This window comes from Microchirus variegatus (assembly GCF_963457635.1).
Source record: "Microchirus variegatus genome assembly, chromosome: 10".
In the NCBI taxonomy this organism is placed as follows: domain Eukaryota; kingdom Metazoa; phylum Chordata; class Actinopteri; order Pleuronectiformes; family Soleidae; genus Microchirus; species Microchirus variegatus.
In genome coordinates this window covers 533,085-550,386 of record NC_139811.1, presented here as the reverse complement: position 1 = coordinate 550,386, position 17,302 = coordinate 533,085, and the positions used below count along the sequence as shown (strand labels likewise).

The 17,302-nt window shown below is 45.2% G+C and overlaps 2 protein-coding genes across 2 annotated transcripts; both read right to left on the bottom strand.

Annotated features, from left to right (window-relative positions):
- Positions 1–63: 63 nt before the first annotated feature.
- On the bottom strand, positions 64–7,192 carry maza (MYC-associated zinc finger protein a (purine-binding transcription factor)). Its single transcript, XM_083896944.1, has 8 exons — positions 7,058–7,192; positions 6,412–6,562; positions 5,025–5,410; positions 4,290–4,522; positions 4,097–4,160; positions 3,559–3,730; positions 2,335–2,741; positions 64–2,001 (listed from the first exon to the last, which is right to left on the bottom strand). Exons 1-7 carry the CDS (start codon positions 7,088–7,090, stop codon positions 2,413–2,415), a joined length of 1,368 nt encoding a protein of 455 aa, XP_083753070.1. The 5' UTR covers positions 7,091–7,192; the 3' UTR covers positions 64–2,001; positions 2,335–2,412.
- A 2,341-nt stretch (positions 7,193–9,533) lies between these two features.
- On the bottom strand, positions 9,534–13,974 carry cdipt (CDP-diacylglycerol--inositol 3-phosphatidyltransferase (phosphatidylinositol synthase)). Its single transcript, XM_083896954.1, has 6 exons — positions 13,886–13,974; positions 13,066–13,200; positions 12,709–12,862; positions 12,056–12,137; positions 11,870–11,951; positions 9,534–10,076 (listed from the first exon to the last, which is right to left on the bottom strand). Exons 1-6 carry the CDS (start codon positions 13,926–13,928, stop codon positions 9,934–9,936), a joined length of 639 nt encoding a protein of 212 aa, XP_083753080.1. The 5' UTR covers positions 13,929–13,974; the 3' UTR covers positions 9,534–9,933.
- Positions 13,975–17,302: the final 3,328 nt, after the last annotated feature.

Sequence of the window (17,302 nt, the reverse complement as noted above, 5' to 3'; positions counted from 1 at the left end):
TACACCTTTAGTTTGAGTTAGTTTTATAAACACAATTCAGTTTTTTTAAGCTCTAATTATTTTAAAATTATGATTTCAGTTAACGTTATTTCGTCAGTGTTGGTCAAGTGTAATAAGGTTCTATCACTGAAGGAAAAGAAAAACAAAGCTCCAGCTGCACGACGGAAACGTGAAGATGAAATCCACACATGCATTTCACCGCCATTTAATACAGCAGCAGCAGGGGGCGCTGTGTCAAGTACAGTCAAGATGCACAGTCACATGAAAAGTGTGTCACCATGGTAACGACCAAGTACAAATCAGCATCAGGTCAGAAGAACAAAGACTATGAAGCAGAGAAGTGACGCACGTTCACATGAGAAAACACACAGACGACTGGGCCGCGTTCCATTTCTGTCAGAACTGGGAACAGGAAGTGACTGTAGGGGGCAGTACCGAGTTCATTTATTTGAAATTAATTAGATTAACAGTTAAGTTATGAAAACCTCAACTTTATCAGATACAGATGTGACGAGAAATGGACGACATGTCGGCGTTGGCCGGGGCCGACAAAATCACGGCCATCGCGTAAACCGTGACGGCCAATCAGAGCGGCGATACCGCAGACTCCGCCCAGAGACACGCGGTTGGTGCAGTGTTGTTGAACTGCCTCTGCACGGCTTTGGGATGAAGTTCACGTTTAGCGGCGATGATGTTAAACTCCGGGATCCGACTACAAATGGAACGCAGCACTCGTGTCTGAAACAGCGGGCTGTGAAGAAGCCCCGCCCCCAGAACGGACACAATCTTCTTCTGGTTTTGCTGTCGTCACGTGACCTCGGGGAACCTGCACCTCCTGCTGTCCGGGGACGAGACACAAACAGTGTGGACACCAGTGTTTGGACGTGAGGACGTCCACTCTGAGCTCAGTGGACACAGGCGTCTCCACAGGCGTCTCCACAGGCGTCTCCACAGGCGTCTCCACAGGCGTCTCCACAGGCGTCTCCACAGGCGTCTCCACAGGCGTCTCCGTGTGTCCTTCCAGAGTCTAAAGTCCTCTCAGACGTGGAAATGTGACGTTTATGCAAACACAGAAGGAAGCAGGAAGAGGGCGGAGACTTTTTCACAGCCGTTTCTCGCCGTTCGTCTTCATCAAACCGCGGTCAGAAATAAGAAAAGAATCATTTCTTCAGCACAAGGACCGATATCATGGGAGAATTTAAAAAATGTAAAAACATCCAATAATAACTTTACAAAAGCATGAGCGGCTGTGCAGGAAACACATTCTCCACCATGAGATACAAACAGTTCATCGCGAAGCCATGTCAATAAAAATACACCTCCATTTTCCTCTTGAAGTGAACCATTCAGGGCCGACTTACAGCTGTGAGCGCCCCCTGCAGTCTCAGCAGGAACAGCACAGACCAACGTTCATGTCTCTGTTTCACCGTTAAACTGCCGTACGTCAGTGAACTGCACACAGGAAGTACATGACCTTTTCTGGAGAAGCTCAGCGCTGATTGGTTTTTAAGTGTCATCGAAAATTATTCATTCAGGAAACTGAAGTTTGTAAAGCGCGCACACACACACACACACACACACACACACACACACACACACACACACACGCGCACGCGCACACGCGCACGCACGCACGCACGCACACACCAAAGTCCACAGATGATTGTTGATCCTCTGCTGCCTCCTGTGGTCACTTTGTGTCTCTTCAATGTTTGATTGACGGCAGTGACACAAAGTGACCACAGGAGGCAGCAGAGGAGGACTTTGGTGTAGCAGAGTGAGCGCTTCACAAACTTCAGTCTCACAGTGAAGATAAAGACGTGATCGTGTTCTTAAAAATATCGCAGACTTTGGTCCAGTGGCTTAAATCTGTTCACGTCTCCAGTGGCCACTGGGGGGCGCTCTCAGTGTGTGTCAGTACCTCAGACAACAGTTAAAAATAAACCTGAACTATTCCTGTAGTGGATGAAAAGGGGGCGTGGTTTGTCTGCTCCTCAGGGTCTGCAAGAAAACAACAAACATCAATCAACTGGACGCCCCCTGGTGGACAGACAGGAGGAGGTAAACGCACTTAAACTTTGGTGTGTGTGCAAATATATGAAATTATTCAAATATACAAACTCCAAAGTTCAGTGTGATCGAACAAAAGAGCTTTAACGTGATTTAACGTGATTTAACGTGATTTAACGTGACTTCTGTTGGAGTCAGTTCGCCAAACAAACAAAAGTACACATCTAGTGTGGGGCGGGGCTTAATCAGGCTTTTAGTTGAATTCATTTGAACGCTGTAAAACACTGGGACACATGAGAGAAGCGACACGATTGGTTCACACACCTGGTGTTTGGCAGCTGTTCACGCCCCTCCTCCTTCAAACCCCGCCCACAGCCCCACCCCCCTCCTCCTCGCAGTGTGCTAGCTGTGAGGCGGGGGGGCGATACTGGAGCAGTCAGTCACCATCAGCCCCACTGAGCTGGCAGCACTGGACACGGTGACGGCCACACTGGTGGTGACCACAGGGCCGCTGCTGGTGGGCTCGGGGCCCAGGTCGCCCTGGTTGGCGTGGGTGCCCATGTGACCCTGGAGCTGCGTGGTCGTCTTACACTGAACGCCACAGAGCTGACAGAGCAGCACGCCGCCCGCCCCCGTACCACCGAAGGCGCCGCGACCTCCACCGCTCTCCTTCCACTCCTGACCGTGATGTTTCTGAGCGTGGACGCGCAGGTAAGTGAGGGTGGTGAAGCCTGGACAACACACACACACACACAGAGAGAGAGAGAGAGACACACACACACACAGAGAGAGAGAGACACACACAGAGACACACACATAGGTTAGAGGATGACGTTGAGGATGTTTGAGGATGAGGTTTAGACCAGGGGTTCTCAAAGTTTTGATACCTGAGGGCCAATTAAGGTACCGGATATTGGACTGAGGGCCGCCAAAGGAAAAAAAAAGGAAAAAAGTGAAAGAAATCCCATTTGTAATAACTATGTCGTCCAAAATTTGACAATTTTTTTTTATTATTATTTTTGGTCCAAAATTTGACAAAAACGACATAATATACTATGTCGTCTCCCAAATTTGAAACATTTTTAAAAAAAATAAATTTCAGCGCCAAAATGTGACAATTTTTTGGGGGGAAATTTCAGCGCCAAAATTTGACAAAAACATCATACTATATTATGTTGTTCAAAATTTTAACATTTTTTGAGGAAAAAGTTTTTGGGCCAAAATTTGACAAAACGTACTATACTATGTCGCCCCAAATTTAATAATTAAAAAAAAAAAAAATGTGGTCCAAAATTTGACAAAAACATCACACTATACTGTGTCACAATACAGTCGTACAGTTTACACTTATTGGTCTGTATCCAGTAATGTCCAATAAACATTTAACAAGCTTAGTCGCTCCTGGATTAAAACTATCATCTGTAATTCATTGCGGGGCCAGAAATGTTTCTGCGGGCCGACATTGGCCCCCGGGCCGCACTTTGAGAACCAATGGTTTAGAGGATGAGGTTGAGGTTAGAGGATTGATGATGAGGTAAGGAGACTCACTGCGGTTGCAGAGGTGACAGGCGTGGTGCTGTGATTGGTTGTGGACTCTCATGTGGTCAGTGATGTAAGCGGCCGACAGAAGCTTCCCACAGATGTGACACGGAACCTTCTCCTCGTGACGGATCAGATGAGCTCGCAGACGGTCGCGCGTGGCAAACGCCGACGTACACGTCTGAGAGGAAACACCTGATCGTTAGGTTATTGATCGGCCGATCGACCCACGGTCAATCGGGAACATGAATATAGCATGTGATCATTAAGGTGAGGAAGAGGAGGATGAAGAGTTTGACTGAGACGCATCAATCCTGAAGAAACTTTATTTTATCATTCATTGATCTGTGTTTGTGGGTTAGAAAAGAGGCGGAGTCACAGCCTGAAAGGCGGAGTCACAGCCTGACAGTTACTGACCAAACATGTCGCCTGTGAACCTTCATCATCGTCATCATCAGTGTGTGTGTGTGTGTGTGTGTGTGTGTGTGTGTGTGTGTGTGTGTGTGTGTGTGTGTGTGTGTGTGTGTGTGTGTGATGAAGGTGTTACCGTGCATTTGAAGGGTCTCTCTGTGGAGTGAACCTGTCGAACATGACTGTTGAGGTGATCCGGTCTGAAAACACACAAAAACAACACACCTATCATATGTGTGTGTGTGTGTGTGTACACTCTTTAGCCTCAGTTAGCTCCTCAGTTAGCTTGTCTTGACGGCTCCATATGAACACATGAATAACACTCTCACCTGGAGAAGGCCTTGGCACAGTGAGGACAGATGTATGGCTTCTCCACGCCGCCCTGGTGTGAGCGTACATGATAACTCATACGGTCTTTTCTCTTGAAGCGCTGCTGACAGATGGGACAGGAATACGGCTTCTCGTCAGAGTGTGAGAGCCGGTGTCTGTTCAGGTGATAAACGTCTCTGAAGGCTTTTCCACAGGCTTCACAGGCGTGATTCTTCCTCACCTGGTTAGGGTTCTGTGGAGAGGAGGAGACACCTGTGAGAACATGATCCTCAGGGGAGGAGCAGGAGGAGGAGGAAGAGGAGGAAGAGGAGGAGGAGGAAGAGGAGGAGGAGGAGGAGGAGACAATAATCCACAGCTTGAGAGCGATACAGCGCCAGGGGCGGAGTCATGACATCACAATTCTCTGTGGATTAAACCTCGACTCAGAATCTTTAAATTTAAATTAAGTTTTCTGATTTTCATTATTTCATTAAATAAAAATATAAATATAGATTTATTTTCCTCTGACTTTTTTCCTCAGACGTCGTCACTGCTCTGAAAACAGAGGTCACTGATTGGCTGTCGGTCTGTGCAGGTTCATCTACCTATGAAAGTGGGAGGAGCCTCATAATCTCACTGAGATTGAGCTGCAGTTTAATCTCTGCTCTACAAACTCAGCCTGGTATCAATGAATGAATGAATGAATGAATGAATGAATGAATGAATGAATGAATGAATGGATTGGCTCCGCCCACCTGCTCCATGGACCCGACGACAACAACAGCTGCCTGGAGCGGTTGCTGCGCTGCAGCCATGGTTACGGTTGCGGAGGCGATGGATACAGAGACCTGCTGAGTTTCCTGGTTGTCATGGAGACCGGGCTGGGGGACGGCGTCCATGGCAGCGGTGGGAGGAGGATGAGGAGGAGGGGGCGGGGCCTGCGGGGGCAGGGTGAGCTGGAGGAGGGACAACGGGACCGTCTGCTTCTTCACGCCATCCTCCTTCTCCCGGGCGACGCGGTCCTTCATGCGAACGCCCGTGTGCACAGACTGGTGGCGCCGCAGGTTGTAGCTGTTCTTGAACTCTTTGTTGCAGGTGGAGCAGATGTGAGCCGGGCGAGTGGCCTTCACCGGGGCTTTGACTGTCGGGCGACATCATGGGCGACATCATGGGCGACATCATCAGCGACATCATCAGCGACATCATCAGCGACATCATCATCGACATCATCATCGACATCAACATCAACATCATCATCAGCATCAACATCATCATCATCAACATCGTCAACAACAACATCGTCAACAACAACAACAACAACAACAACATCATCATCTTCACCATCATCATCTTCATCTTCATCATCATCATCAACAACATCAACATCATCTTCATCACCATCATCATCTTCACCATCATCTTCATCATCACCATCATCATCTTCACCACCATCATCATCATCATCATCATCTTCATCACCATCATCTTCACCATCACCATCACCATCATCAACATCATCATCAACATCATCATCATCATCAACGTCAACAACATCATCATCTTCACCATCATCATCATCATCATCATCATCATCATCATCAACATCATCTTCATCACCATCATCATCTTCATCATCATCATCACCACCATCATCATCTTCACCACCATCATCATCATCTTCATCATCATCATCACCACCATCATCATCTTCACCACCATCATCATCATCTTCACCATCATCATCTTCATCTTCATCTTCATCATCATCAACAACATCAACATCATCTTCATCACCATCATCTTCACCACCATCATCATCATCATCAACATCATCATCAACATCATCATCATCATCAACAACATCATCAACAACAACATCGTCAACAACAACATCATCTTCACCATCATCATCATCTTCACCATCATCACCTTCATCTTCATCATCATCATCATCACCATCATCATCTTCACCACCATCATCATCATCATCATCTTCATCACCATCATCATCATCTTCACCATCATCATCATCATCATCATCATAATCATCTTCATCACCATCATCACCATCATCATCATCTCAACCTGTACCTGAAGCCCCGCCCCTGTGTAATAACAGCCCCGCCCCCTCGCCCTACTCACCAGGTAGCGGCTCCTCGCTGAGCGCGGCGGTGTCGACGGTGGACGGCGGCGCCACCATGTGTTCTGCTGCTGGACTCTGAGCCGAGTCGGTCAGCTCGGGCAGAAGCTCCGCCTGAAGAGGCGTGTCAGACTGGCTCTGAGTGGGCGGAGTCTGTCAGCGCAAAGGAGAAAAAAAGTCGTTAAATGACAGAAACGAGAAAATATTCACATTTATGAAGCTGAGAAATGATAGAACTGAGAAAAACTTTAAATATGATTTTAGTTTCATTTACAGAAATATTCACATGGTCTTCTTCTATCAATCATTTCCGGCAGACTGAGGTGTGGTGCTGCCCTCTACTGTTTACATTTAATAACAAAATACATTTGTGCAATAGCAGCGGACGCTTAAGGTATAAATGTAAGATTATTTTTTTTGACAAAATACTGCAAACATTTTAACTTCATTTTAACGTCACTCATTTTGAAATATTAGAGATTTATTTTCCTCATTCACGACTCTGTTGATGATTAAATTATAAATTAAACACAATTCTCATTCATCCAGATGTGCGATAATGTCATATACCGTGAACACCCCCCCCCCCCACACACACACACACACACACACACACCCCCCCCCACCCCACCCCACACACACACTGACCTGAAAGAGGAAGTTGCTCCAGGAGGAGTCCATCCTGAAGGAGAACCAGGCGGGGAGCTCAGGGAGCGGGAGGCAGCGGGGAGCAGACCCACCAGAGGCCGGGGACAGGAGCTCCAAACACCGCAGCAGTGAGAGTCCAGGCCGGGGCCTGTGCGGCTCTGCTCTGCCTCCTGCTGTCCGGGATAATTACTGCAAATGCACAACGACTCCTAACAATGGCACCAATGATCAATAATATGATAATAATGAATGAGTTTATAACGACTTATGGATTCATGGACGAGATATTTCTGCTTCTGTAAACGCGACAAAATGGACGTTGTCCCGCTTCAACGGTGTGTTTTATTCCTTTATGTCTGCTGTAATAAAAGCTAAAGTAAATACTCATTTTAATGGCGCAGACGGACGCGGAGTCCCAACGTTTTTAGTGTTTCTTTCTCTCTTTTTATCTTTTCCTTTTTCCAAAAGGCCGCAGCCGTCGGACACAAAGCCTCGGTGTTGCGTAGGGCTCGTCGCCGCAGCTAGAGAGCTGGTGTTGGGCCGCGCTCGGTGACTCCGCCCCGGTGTGATGACATCTTTCTGTTTTTTTCTCTTTTCTTTTTTCAAAGCCTCTTCCTCCTCTCCCTCCCTCTCCGTCTTTCTTCCTTTTCTCTTTTTTTGATCGCTTCTTCTTCTTCACCCCCTCTGTCCTCTCCGCTTTAAAGGGAAAGTATTCGGTGGGAGCTCCGTCTCCTCCTCCTCTCCTCCTCCGAGCGGAGTCCGTCTCCTCCTCCCCTGTCGTCGCGTCCCTCTCGCCCCCGCCGCCGCTGCTCGGTAGGCCGACAGATAATGCAATCCGACATCGACGGAACGAGCGCGGCCGTCGATTCTCGCCCAGACTCGGCTTTGGAAACGAGCTCCGCGGCTGCTGCTGTGGGTGAAGCGTCCTCCGGTGACCGGAGCGCGTCGAGCGGCCGCCCCGGACTGAGAGCTCCGCTAAGATGGTGTCGGTGTCGGTGTCTGCTCGAGCTAAAGCGAGCGTTAGCATCTTAAAGGTAACGATGCGCGCAAGTGCAGCAGCAGCAGCAGCAGCTGGACGCGAAGCTGCACCGAAGCCCGGCGACAAAACACCGCATTTCGCGTGGACGCGCTGCTCTGCGCAACTTTAACACGAAAATGCGCAGAGACGACGGTGTTTTTTACAGACTTAGAAAAAACACGCAGATTTCGGCACGTGTCTAATCACAGAATAATCTGCTTAAAAATAAAGTCTGACTTTACAAACAATCACAATCTTCACTTTTTATGTTTGTTATTATCATCACTAAACCTCTTTCACTGTCACAAATGAACTTCCATAATTTCCCTTAATCCAGATTTGGTTAATGTTGACCAGTTTGTATTAGGATCAGGTTTGTTTAATTCAACGTTTTTTTTCCAGGATACTGAAGAAGTCAAATAAGAATAATCTAAGTATAAATGTATCACTGTTCAGAAATATAATCAAAACAAACCAAAGTGGATTTTTAAATCCATTTATTTTTCTGTTTTACAGTGAATTCAAACCATAAGCGTCAAAAAACAAACTTGGCATAATAATAATAAACATCTTTCACATCTAACATGAGCTCTTCACTTATATTATTTATATATTTCCAGGTTTTTCATACTTTAGGAAGAAAAGTCTTCACACATTTAAAAAGAAGAAGAAGAAAAAAGAGCTTTGATCGACTCGTTCGTTTACCACAAACAACACAATAGTTAAGGTAAAAAGAAACTTCTGTTTTAACTCATTTTACAGACGTTCAGCCTGAAATTAAAATCCCCTCATTCGCCCCCATCCACACACACACACATATTCTTGTACTTGCTGCATACTGAGGACCAGGTAAAAGTGCTGACAAAGTGAGGACCAGCATTTCCACCTTATAAATCAACACAATTACAAATATCTACTTCCTATAAAGAACTACTGTGTGCAGTACCATAACATGTCTGCAGGTGGAGCCCCAGAGCAAAAAGTGTGTGAAACACCAGGGCTGGAAAACAGGTTTTTGCACCAAATTGCGGACCCGTGTTAGCATGTTTACAACCTGAGGAAGTGATTTCAATGAACACAAAGTGAGGACCAGACAAAATGTCCTCACTTTGTAAAAATGACCTTACTTTGTTGGTTAAAAACCCCTCACTGGTCCTCAGTATGCTGCAAGTACAAGAACACACACACACACACACACACACACACACACACACACACTTCATCAGCATGAGTGGACAGTAAATGAGCTTCCTGTTTTCGGGGTGAACTGCACCTTTAAAACACACAGTGAGAAGGAAACTGCACAATAATCTGTAACAACACTGCTGCACCTCCTGTGGACTCAGACAGGGGGCGCACTTAGACTTTGGTCAAAAACATCACATAATAATAATAATAATAATCATCATGATGAGGTCCAGGAATGACTGGAAAGAGGCAGCGCCCCCTTGTGTTGACGATGAAGGCGAGTAAGACGAGTAAGATGTTCACGTCACTGACGTTAAATATGAACACAAATTCAACACAACTTTATCTCACTGTGCATCATCACATCACCAGCGCCTCCTATTGGCTGTTCTAATACGCGGCTGCACGTACACAAAGTCTGCGTTTTGCGTCCAAGCTTTAAAACACAGCGAAGCCAATAATGTCACGTAAACGTGTTAGTCTGACTAAATGCAGCTCGTCTTAGTCGGACTAACAGACCTGGACCAGGTGACTCCTGCGTGATGTCATCGTTACAGCTCCATCATCAACTAAATGACTTTTAAAGAACACATTCATGACTCAACGATCTGTCAGTGACTCAAACTCATGGTTTTGACACACACACACACACACACACACACAGTGACGCTCAGTGTTTCTTGGCGGCCTTCTCTCGCTCGGCGGCGTCGGCGGCGGCCATGTTCTGGGCGGCGGTGACGAGGTGCAGGAGGCTGATGGCTGACTTGAGCAGACAGATGGTTCCACACAGACCCTGCAGCCAGTACAGCCACGCTGGAAACACACACACACACACACACACGCACAGTTACACACAGCATCACTGTGAGGGTCCAGGTCCTCACGACTCCAGGTCCTGGTTTTCCTCTCACCCAGGACATACAGTGTTATTTAAAGGTGGTGGTTTTTCTGTCAAACATCCTGCAGAGTGCAGCTTTAAACATGAAAACCAATCACCTGATACAGGCGACGCACACAATGGAACTTCCGCCCGGCAACCGCGGCTCCAGGTGAGCTGGGCGGCTTCAGCGAGGTCGTGTTGTCGTTGTGACGCTAGTGAAGGTGCTAAGTCGTACAGTCAATTTTATTCGTAAAAATGAGCGGATTTCGGATACAAGAGAGACCGTTATCGTGTCAAAACGTCAGAACGTCAGCTCGACATAGTCGTGAACCGCTTTGTACAAATTAGGCTGAATTCCAATCTCTTGCTTAATCCTCAATCTCATAAATGTTCTCCCTCTAGTCCAAGTTCTGTCCTGATTCTCTGAAAAATTAAGTTGAGGTCAAGTTTAAGGGCTGTATCGCCCTCAATATTGAGATTTTCCGAGACCACCCTTGGGAGCAACGGCTACCCAGAATGCATTGCGTGTTTTCACTGAACAAAGATGGCGTCGAAAGCAGCGAAACGAGTGCGATACAAATGAAGTATTTTCTTTGTTAATAGAGATATAAAAATGATCTTAGTTTAGGCCCATATTATGGATTACTGACGTCATTGTTGCCTAACATTTATTTTTATTTGACCATCTTTTGTCAATAGTCGGCCGGTGTGGTTTACTTTTCAATAAGTCGTGGTGTGTGGTAACTGTCAGCTGAATATTTGTATGAGTATCATCTTATAACTAACTGACAACCTAATAACAAATAAATAATAAATAATCCTGACGTAAATGTCTTCTTCTTCTTCTTCTTTTTTGGAGTTGACAGACTGGACGCAGCTTTGGCGTTATTCTGCCCCCTACAGTCTGAAGACGTATCTGCATTTAAGGGGTGTCCCATTTCTAAGTGACAAAATAAGCCTCAACACTTGGTTTTGAGGCCAATTAAGATTAAGGGTTGAGGGTTAAGATAGGAATTGGAATTGGCCCAAAGTCTTGGTACAAGAGTGTGTGTGTGTGTGTGTGTGTGTGTGTGTGTGTGTGTGTGTGTGTGTGTGTGTGTGTGTGTGTGCGAGAGCTGAATGGTTGGTGAGGGTACGACAGGACGACTTCACACATTTCAAAAAGGACGATTTTGTCGTCACGCCGGGTAAATTGACGATGTTAAAGAAAGGTGTCGTTCCTGCTCTTTATACTTTTTATACTTAATTTTTAAGAACCAACAGTGAACAGCAAACGTGGCGCTCAGTCTTGTGTCTTGTGCTCATTAATTACTTATCCAGCGGAACGACTTTTAAAAAAGCAGAAACGTTTAATTTGAGGACGAGGACGTATAAACACTGACGTCCTCGTCTCGCCGTACCCTCACCATCCATTCAGCACACACACACACACACACACACACACACACACACACACACACACACACACACACACACACACACACACACACACACAGATAACCATTTCTCTTGTATCCGAAATCCGCTAATTATTACAAATAAAACTGACTCGACGACTTAGCATCTTCACTAGCGTCTCCAGAAACACGACCTATCGCAAACAGCCCAGCTCACAGGAAGTCACGGTTGCTAGGCAGAAGTTCCATCGTGCACGCAGACTATTGATGAGAGCAGATCACAGTGAGGAGGAAGAGGAGGAAGAGGAGGAAGAGGAGGAGCTTCTTACCAGCAGGTTTAGAGATATGATGAAGAACGTAGAGTAGACAGAAGAAGAGCTCGTTCCCGGCACACATCACGAACAACACCGGCTGATCCACACAAAACACAACACACGTCAGAATACAACAACAACAACAACAACAACAACAACAACAACAACAGGTTCAGACCTGTGTCGCTGTCTGCTCCTCACCTTAGAGGTGTAGTAGATCCTGAGGACGGGGTTTCCCGACAGGTCGATGGTCTTGTGACTGACTGATCCTTTCATCGTCGAGCTGAGGAAGACGAGGACGACGAGGACACAGAGACACAACACAAAGACGAGGACAGAGACACAACACAAAGACGAGGACAGAGACACAACACAAAGACGAGGACAGAGACACAACACAAAGACGAGGACAGAGACACAACACAAAGACGAGGACACAGAGACACAACACAAAGACGAGGACACAGAGACACAACACAAAGACGAGGACACAGAGACACAACACAAAGACGAGGACACAGACACAACACAAAGACGAGGACACAGAGACACAACACAAAGACGAGGACACAGAGACACAACACAAAGACGAGGACACAGAGACACAACACAAAGACGAGGACAGAGACACAACACAAAGACGAGGACACAGAGACAACACAAAGACGAGGACACAGAGACACAACACAAAGACGAGGACACAGAGACACAACACAAAGACGAGGACACAGAGACACAACACAAAGATGAGGACACAGAGACACAACACAAAGACGAGGACACAGAGACACAACACAAAGATGAGGACACAGCAGCGGAGGACGCAGAGACAGACCTAACAGACGAGGACGCACCTGTGCAGGTGCAGCCAGTGGCTGGAGATGTCCAAACACATGCTGAGCTGAAACAGGAAGGTGTAGGACGGGTAGAGCAGACACAGGTTCACCAGCAGACACATGGTGGCGCAGCGGTCCGTCAGCATGTCCAACATGGCGCCAAACTTGGTGGCTGACAGGGAAACATCAGAGTCAGGAAAAGACTGGACCCTGGTCAGAACCAGAACCAGGATCTGATCTGAGATTTAAATTTGTTCCAGTGCTGGACACAACAACTTTGTGTTGAACACGTTCTGAAAATACTGTGACGTAGCTAAAACTAACAAAAACTAAAGAGTCTCTCACACACACACACACACACACACACACACATACACTGATTGAGCGCCCGGGCAGCGTGTCCGTCAAAAGCGTCCAACACGGCGCTGAGCAGGTAACAGAAGACGGCCGGCCACGGGCAGCGAGGCATCAGGTAGAAGGAGATCAACGCCAGCACGACACGGGCGTAACCTGAGGGAGGAAGAGGAGGAGGAGGAGGAGGAGGAGGAAGAAGAGGAGGAAGAAGAGGAGGAGAGATCAGTGATTCAAGCTCGAGAGGAAAGAAAAAATGTCGATATAAATGTTCTCTGAATGAGTTCAACTACACTGTTTTAAAATGATTGTTCATCTGTCAGAGGTTTTTATGAACGTCAAAGAAATAAAATAACTCCATTATTTTCATCAGTGTTTGTCAAATGTGGACATTTAAGAAGCTGAAAAATGACAGAAACGTGAAAATATTCACATTTAAGAAGCTGAAAAATGACAGAAACGTGAAAATATTCACATTTAAGAAGCTGAAAAATGACAGAAACGTGAAAATATTCACATTTAAGAAGCTGAAAAATGACAGAAACGTGAAAATATTCACATTTAAGAAGCTGAAAAATGACAGAAACGTGAAAATATTCACATTTAAGAAGCTGAAAAATGACAGAATGACAGTAACCTTTGACCTCTAACTCGTTTGAAGGTTCAAACACGAACTCGTCTAAACAATTACAATAAAAACCAAATTGACTTCTTTGGTTTATTTCGTGTCTCGGAACCACATTCATGTTGTTTGTTTTCACTCGGTTTGCGTCGTTGGGTCGGTGAAGCTAATGCTAACGCTAAGTGAGCTCCGTGTTCGCGGGGACAAACGCAGCAAACTCACCGATCAAATTGGGAACGAAGAGGAAAATGTTGTTCTGCGTCATCTTTGAGGCGGGAAACCGCTGCGCAATCCACACGAAGTGTTTGCGAAAACACGCGAAAACACGCGAAACCAAGAGAAAACAAGAGAAAACAAGAGAAACAACAAATGACTGACGAGTTCTGTTCGGGGGCGACTTCCGCTTCCACGAGACCGGCAAAAATAAGAGCATCACTTCCGGTGTCGTTGTTTTGCTTTTTTTCTTTCAGCATAAGAGCGTGATCTCAAATATATATTAATAACTATAACGATAATATCTGTTAATCTATAAACTACATTTTATTGTTATACGTGTTGTAAATATAACACTCTTTTACGATATTTATTTTGTATACTCTATAAACTTACAGAAGAACCACGTGAACACGTGACGTAGACTGACGTGGATTTATGACGCAATCTTTAGTTCAGATGTTCCCACAGACGCTGCTGGTCCTCTGCTGCCTCGTGTGGTCACTTTGTGTCACTGAGCTCAATCTGAGCACAGATTTTTAACAAATTAATACATTTGAACTCTGTGATGGATCAACAACTCCTGAACATCACTGAGTTTCTCTGTGGACTTTGGTGTGGGAGAGTGAGTGGTTTACGAACGTCAGTCTAACGGTGAGATAAAGACGTGATCGTGTGACGCAGACGTCGTAGAACGCCGCTGAAATGTGCGAGTGTGATGACGTCACACGATAAAAACAAAACGAAGCTTGAGTTTTTCTTTTTATTTATTTCTCCAAAATTATTTTCCTTTCTTTTTTCTTCAACATTTCTACAAACCTTTTCGACCTGAACATTTGAAACTCCATCTTCTGTCATAAAAACACATCATGATAATATTATTCTCTCTATGTTGAACAGACTACAGTTTACAGAGCGTCTGCTGCTTCTTAACCACAAAAATGTTTCTTAACATTAACATTTTTCTTTAACAGCAGGAAAATGTTTTCATTCATCTGAGGATTTTCTTTATCTTTAAAACACAGACATGAAATCTATTCCTAAAAAGAAAACTTTTTTTAAAGTGCTGTCAAACGTTAACGTGTCAACGTTAACGCACGTCGCGTTTCCATGACTGACCGGAAAAAGACGTGCGTGACGTTTGTTAAAAAGAGTCTGTAAAGTAACCCTAAAGTTTAAAACAGAGGCACACACGTACGCAGGTACGCTAACGGTATTTGTAGCGCTGCTCTTTTCCTTTAATAAACAGACCGCTCCAGTTCTACCCTAGGCTAACGCTAACTGGCGCTAAAGGAGCTAACGCAGCTAACTGGTAAACGGTGCCTGGACTCCGGTGTCGCGGCACGCAAACAAACATGAGGTCGCGCACGTCTTTTTCTGGTCAGTCGTCATGGAAATGTCGCGCGTTAACGTGCGTTAACCCATGACACGGTTACATATTTTCCGATTGCACAGCGCTACTTTTTTTCATTTGCAAATTTTCTGTGTGACAAAAATATTTTTTGAGCCTCAGTGAAAATTCGTACAAAGAGATGGAAAAAAAAAAAACTCGGGAGACGTCGGCGAATGCAACATTTACTTTGGACCAAACGAATGACAGCAACAGCAAATTTAATCGAAAATACCAACGCGAGGCAGGAACGTGGCGTCTGAGCGAAGTCGGACAACCTGTCACGTAGTATCACGTAGTATCATGTAGTATCACATAGTATCATGTAGAGAACAGAGAAAAGTCACGGTGAAGTGAATGCATATTTTTTTGAATCCATTTTTTCCATGCGTTGCACTTTGCAGACGGTCCCTGCGCTCGCTCCACGGTCCCTACGCTCCAAAAACCACGCTGTAGCCGTGTTTCAATGATGTTTGGTTCAAAGTTCAAATCCATTTCTAACTGGACTGAAGTCACGTGACTTCGCGGTCGATGTTTAAATCAAAAACGTGGCGAAACGCTCGTTCTCCGTTTGTTTCATTTTATTTTGAAAAACCAATGAAGGAATGAGACGCAGCGCGGCCTCGGACTCTGACAGAACACTCGATCCAATCAGGAGGGAGAAGTCCACAAAGAGGCGGTCCTTCTCTCCTGTGCTCGGCGATCTGGAGATCGACACAGCGCCCCCTATGGCCCTCATGAGGAGGATGAAGAGGTAGAAGATGGATGATAGAGAAAGCAGAGAAATGGATCTTTGCTCTCATATTCTAGTCTTTACGGTAAAACCTCAGAACGACAGTAAGTGGAAAAAGCAGCAGAAGATACATTTCCTGACAAATGTCAATAAATTGTGATGAATAATTATTCTTATTATTATAATTAGAAGACTAGAGGAGGTAGCCATGGCAACAGCCGACACACACACACGACTGTGATGACATCACCAAATGAACGAGTGAAGGTTTCATCAAAGATGGGATTTTGTTTTCATTTAATCAAAGAAAAAAAAAAAGTGAATTTGTGGGAAAAACAAAATCAAAAACGTTAACAGTTTGAAGATGAAACATTTGAAAAAACATTTGTGGATTTACTGAACTTTAACGTGATTTTCTCTTTTTGTTGAAACGTAACAAAGATTTTCACAAAGTAAAAAAAAACAAAGAACATTATGGCACCAAAACACGGTGAAGTAAACTTTGAGTTTTCACGTCGACTCTGGACGCTTTCTGTTTTAATACTGGCTCAAAACAAACAAACAAACAAACAAGGAAGGAAGGAAGGAGCCCACAGCCCCGCCCACATTCCCTCCCTCAGCCCCGCCCACAAGCGTAGACTCCTGAGACCATGACAGGAATGCTGGGAAAGGGAGAGTTCAGGAGTGGCTGGAGAAGGAACTGACACCTGTTTGACACTGATACTGCTGAGAGCGCCCCCTGCTGTGGAGACACACACACACACTCACTCTCCCACACCAGAGTCCTCTGCTGCCTCGTGTGGCAGCAGGGGGCGCTCACAGTGAGGTCAAGTGTTCATATCTCATAGAAGAAGAGAATCATCTATAATCTATCTCTTTACAAAGCATTGTGTTTTTTTTTGTTTTTTTTTAAATCTCCGTCACAGTAACATTGCGCTCATTCTCCACCTAGTGGTCAGAACTGGCAAATAAATCTTAAAAATGTGCATTAAAACATAAATATTGCGACTGCAGTAGAATAATAAGAACAATAATAATAAAAGTTATAGCTTCTAATAAAACCGATTCGACTCACGAGACAGTCATGGCTGTTGCTCAGAGTTAGCGCCTCCATCTGTACACTGGTGGAAGTACACGCACACTGCACACCAACTGTACAGTTCTATAAACACACACACACACACACACATACAGTCTCTTTAAAGGAACATTCCCAAAATGTATAAAAGCTGCTTTTAAATCATCGTTTTCTTGATGAATCGTTTAAACGTTGGTTCAATAAAATATTTCCACAAACTAAATT

Excerpts from the sequence above, each read along its gene's own strand:
- cdipt (XM_083896954.1), bottom strand. The coding sequence starts at position 13,928 with ATGACGCAGAACAACATTTTCCTCTTCGTTCCCAATTTGATCG. Across the intron at positions 13,201-13,885 it reads CTTCGTTCCCAATTTGATCG|GTTACGCCCGTGTCGTGCTG; the intron begins GTGAGTTTGCTG and ends TTCCTCCCTCAG. Across the intron at positions 12,863-13,065 it reads TGCCCGGGCGCTCAATCAGT|CCACCAAGTTTGGCGCCATG; the intron begins GTATGTGTGTGT and ends TTTCCCTGTCAG.
- maza (XM_083896944.1), bottom strand. The coding sequence starts at position 7,090 with ATGGACTCCTCCTGGAGCAACTTCCTCTTTCAG. Across the intron at positions 6,563-7,057 it reads GGAGCAACTTCCTCTTTCAG|ACTCCGCCCACTCAGAGCCA; the intron begins GTCAGTGTGTGT and ends TTGCGCTGACAG. Across the intron at positions 2,742-3,558 it reads CTGTCACCTCTGCAACCGCA|GCTTCACCACCCTCACTTAC; the intron begins GTGAGTCTCCTT and ends TGTGTTGTCCAG.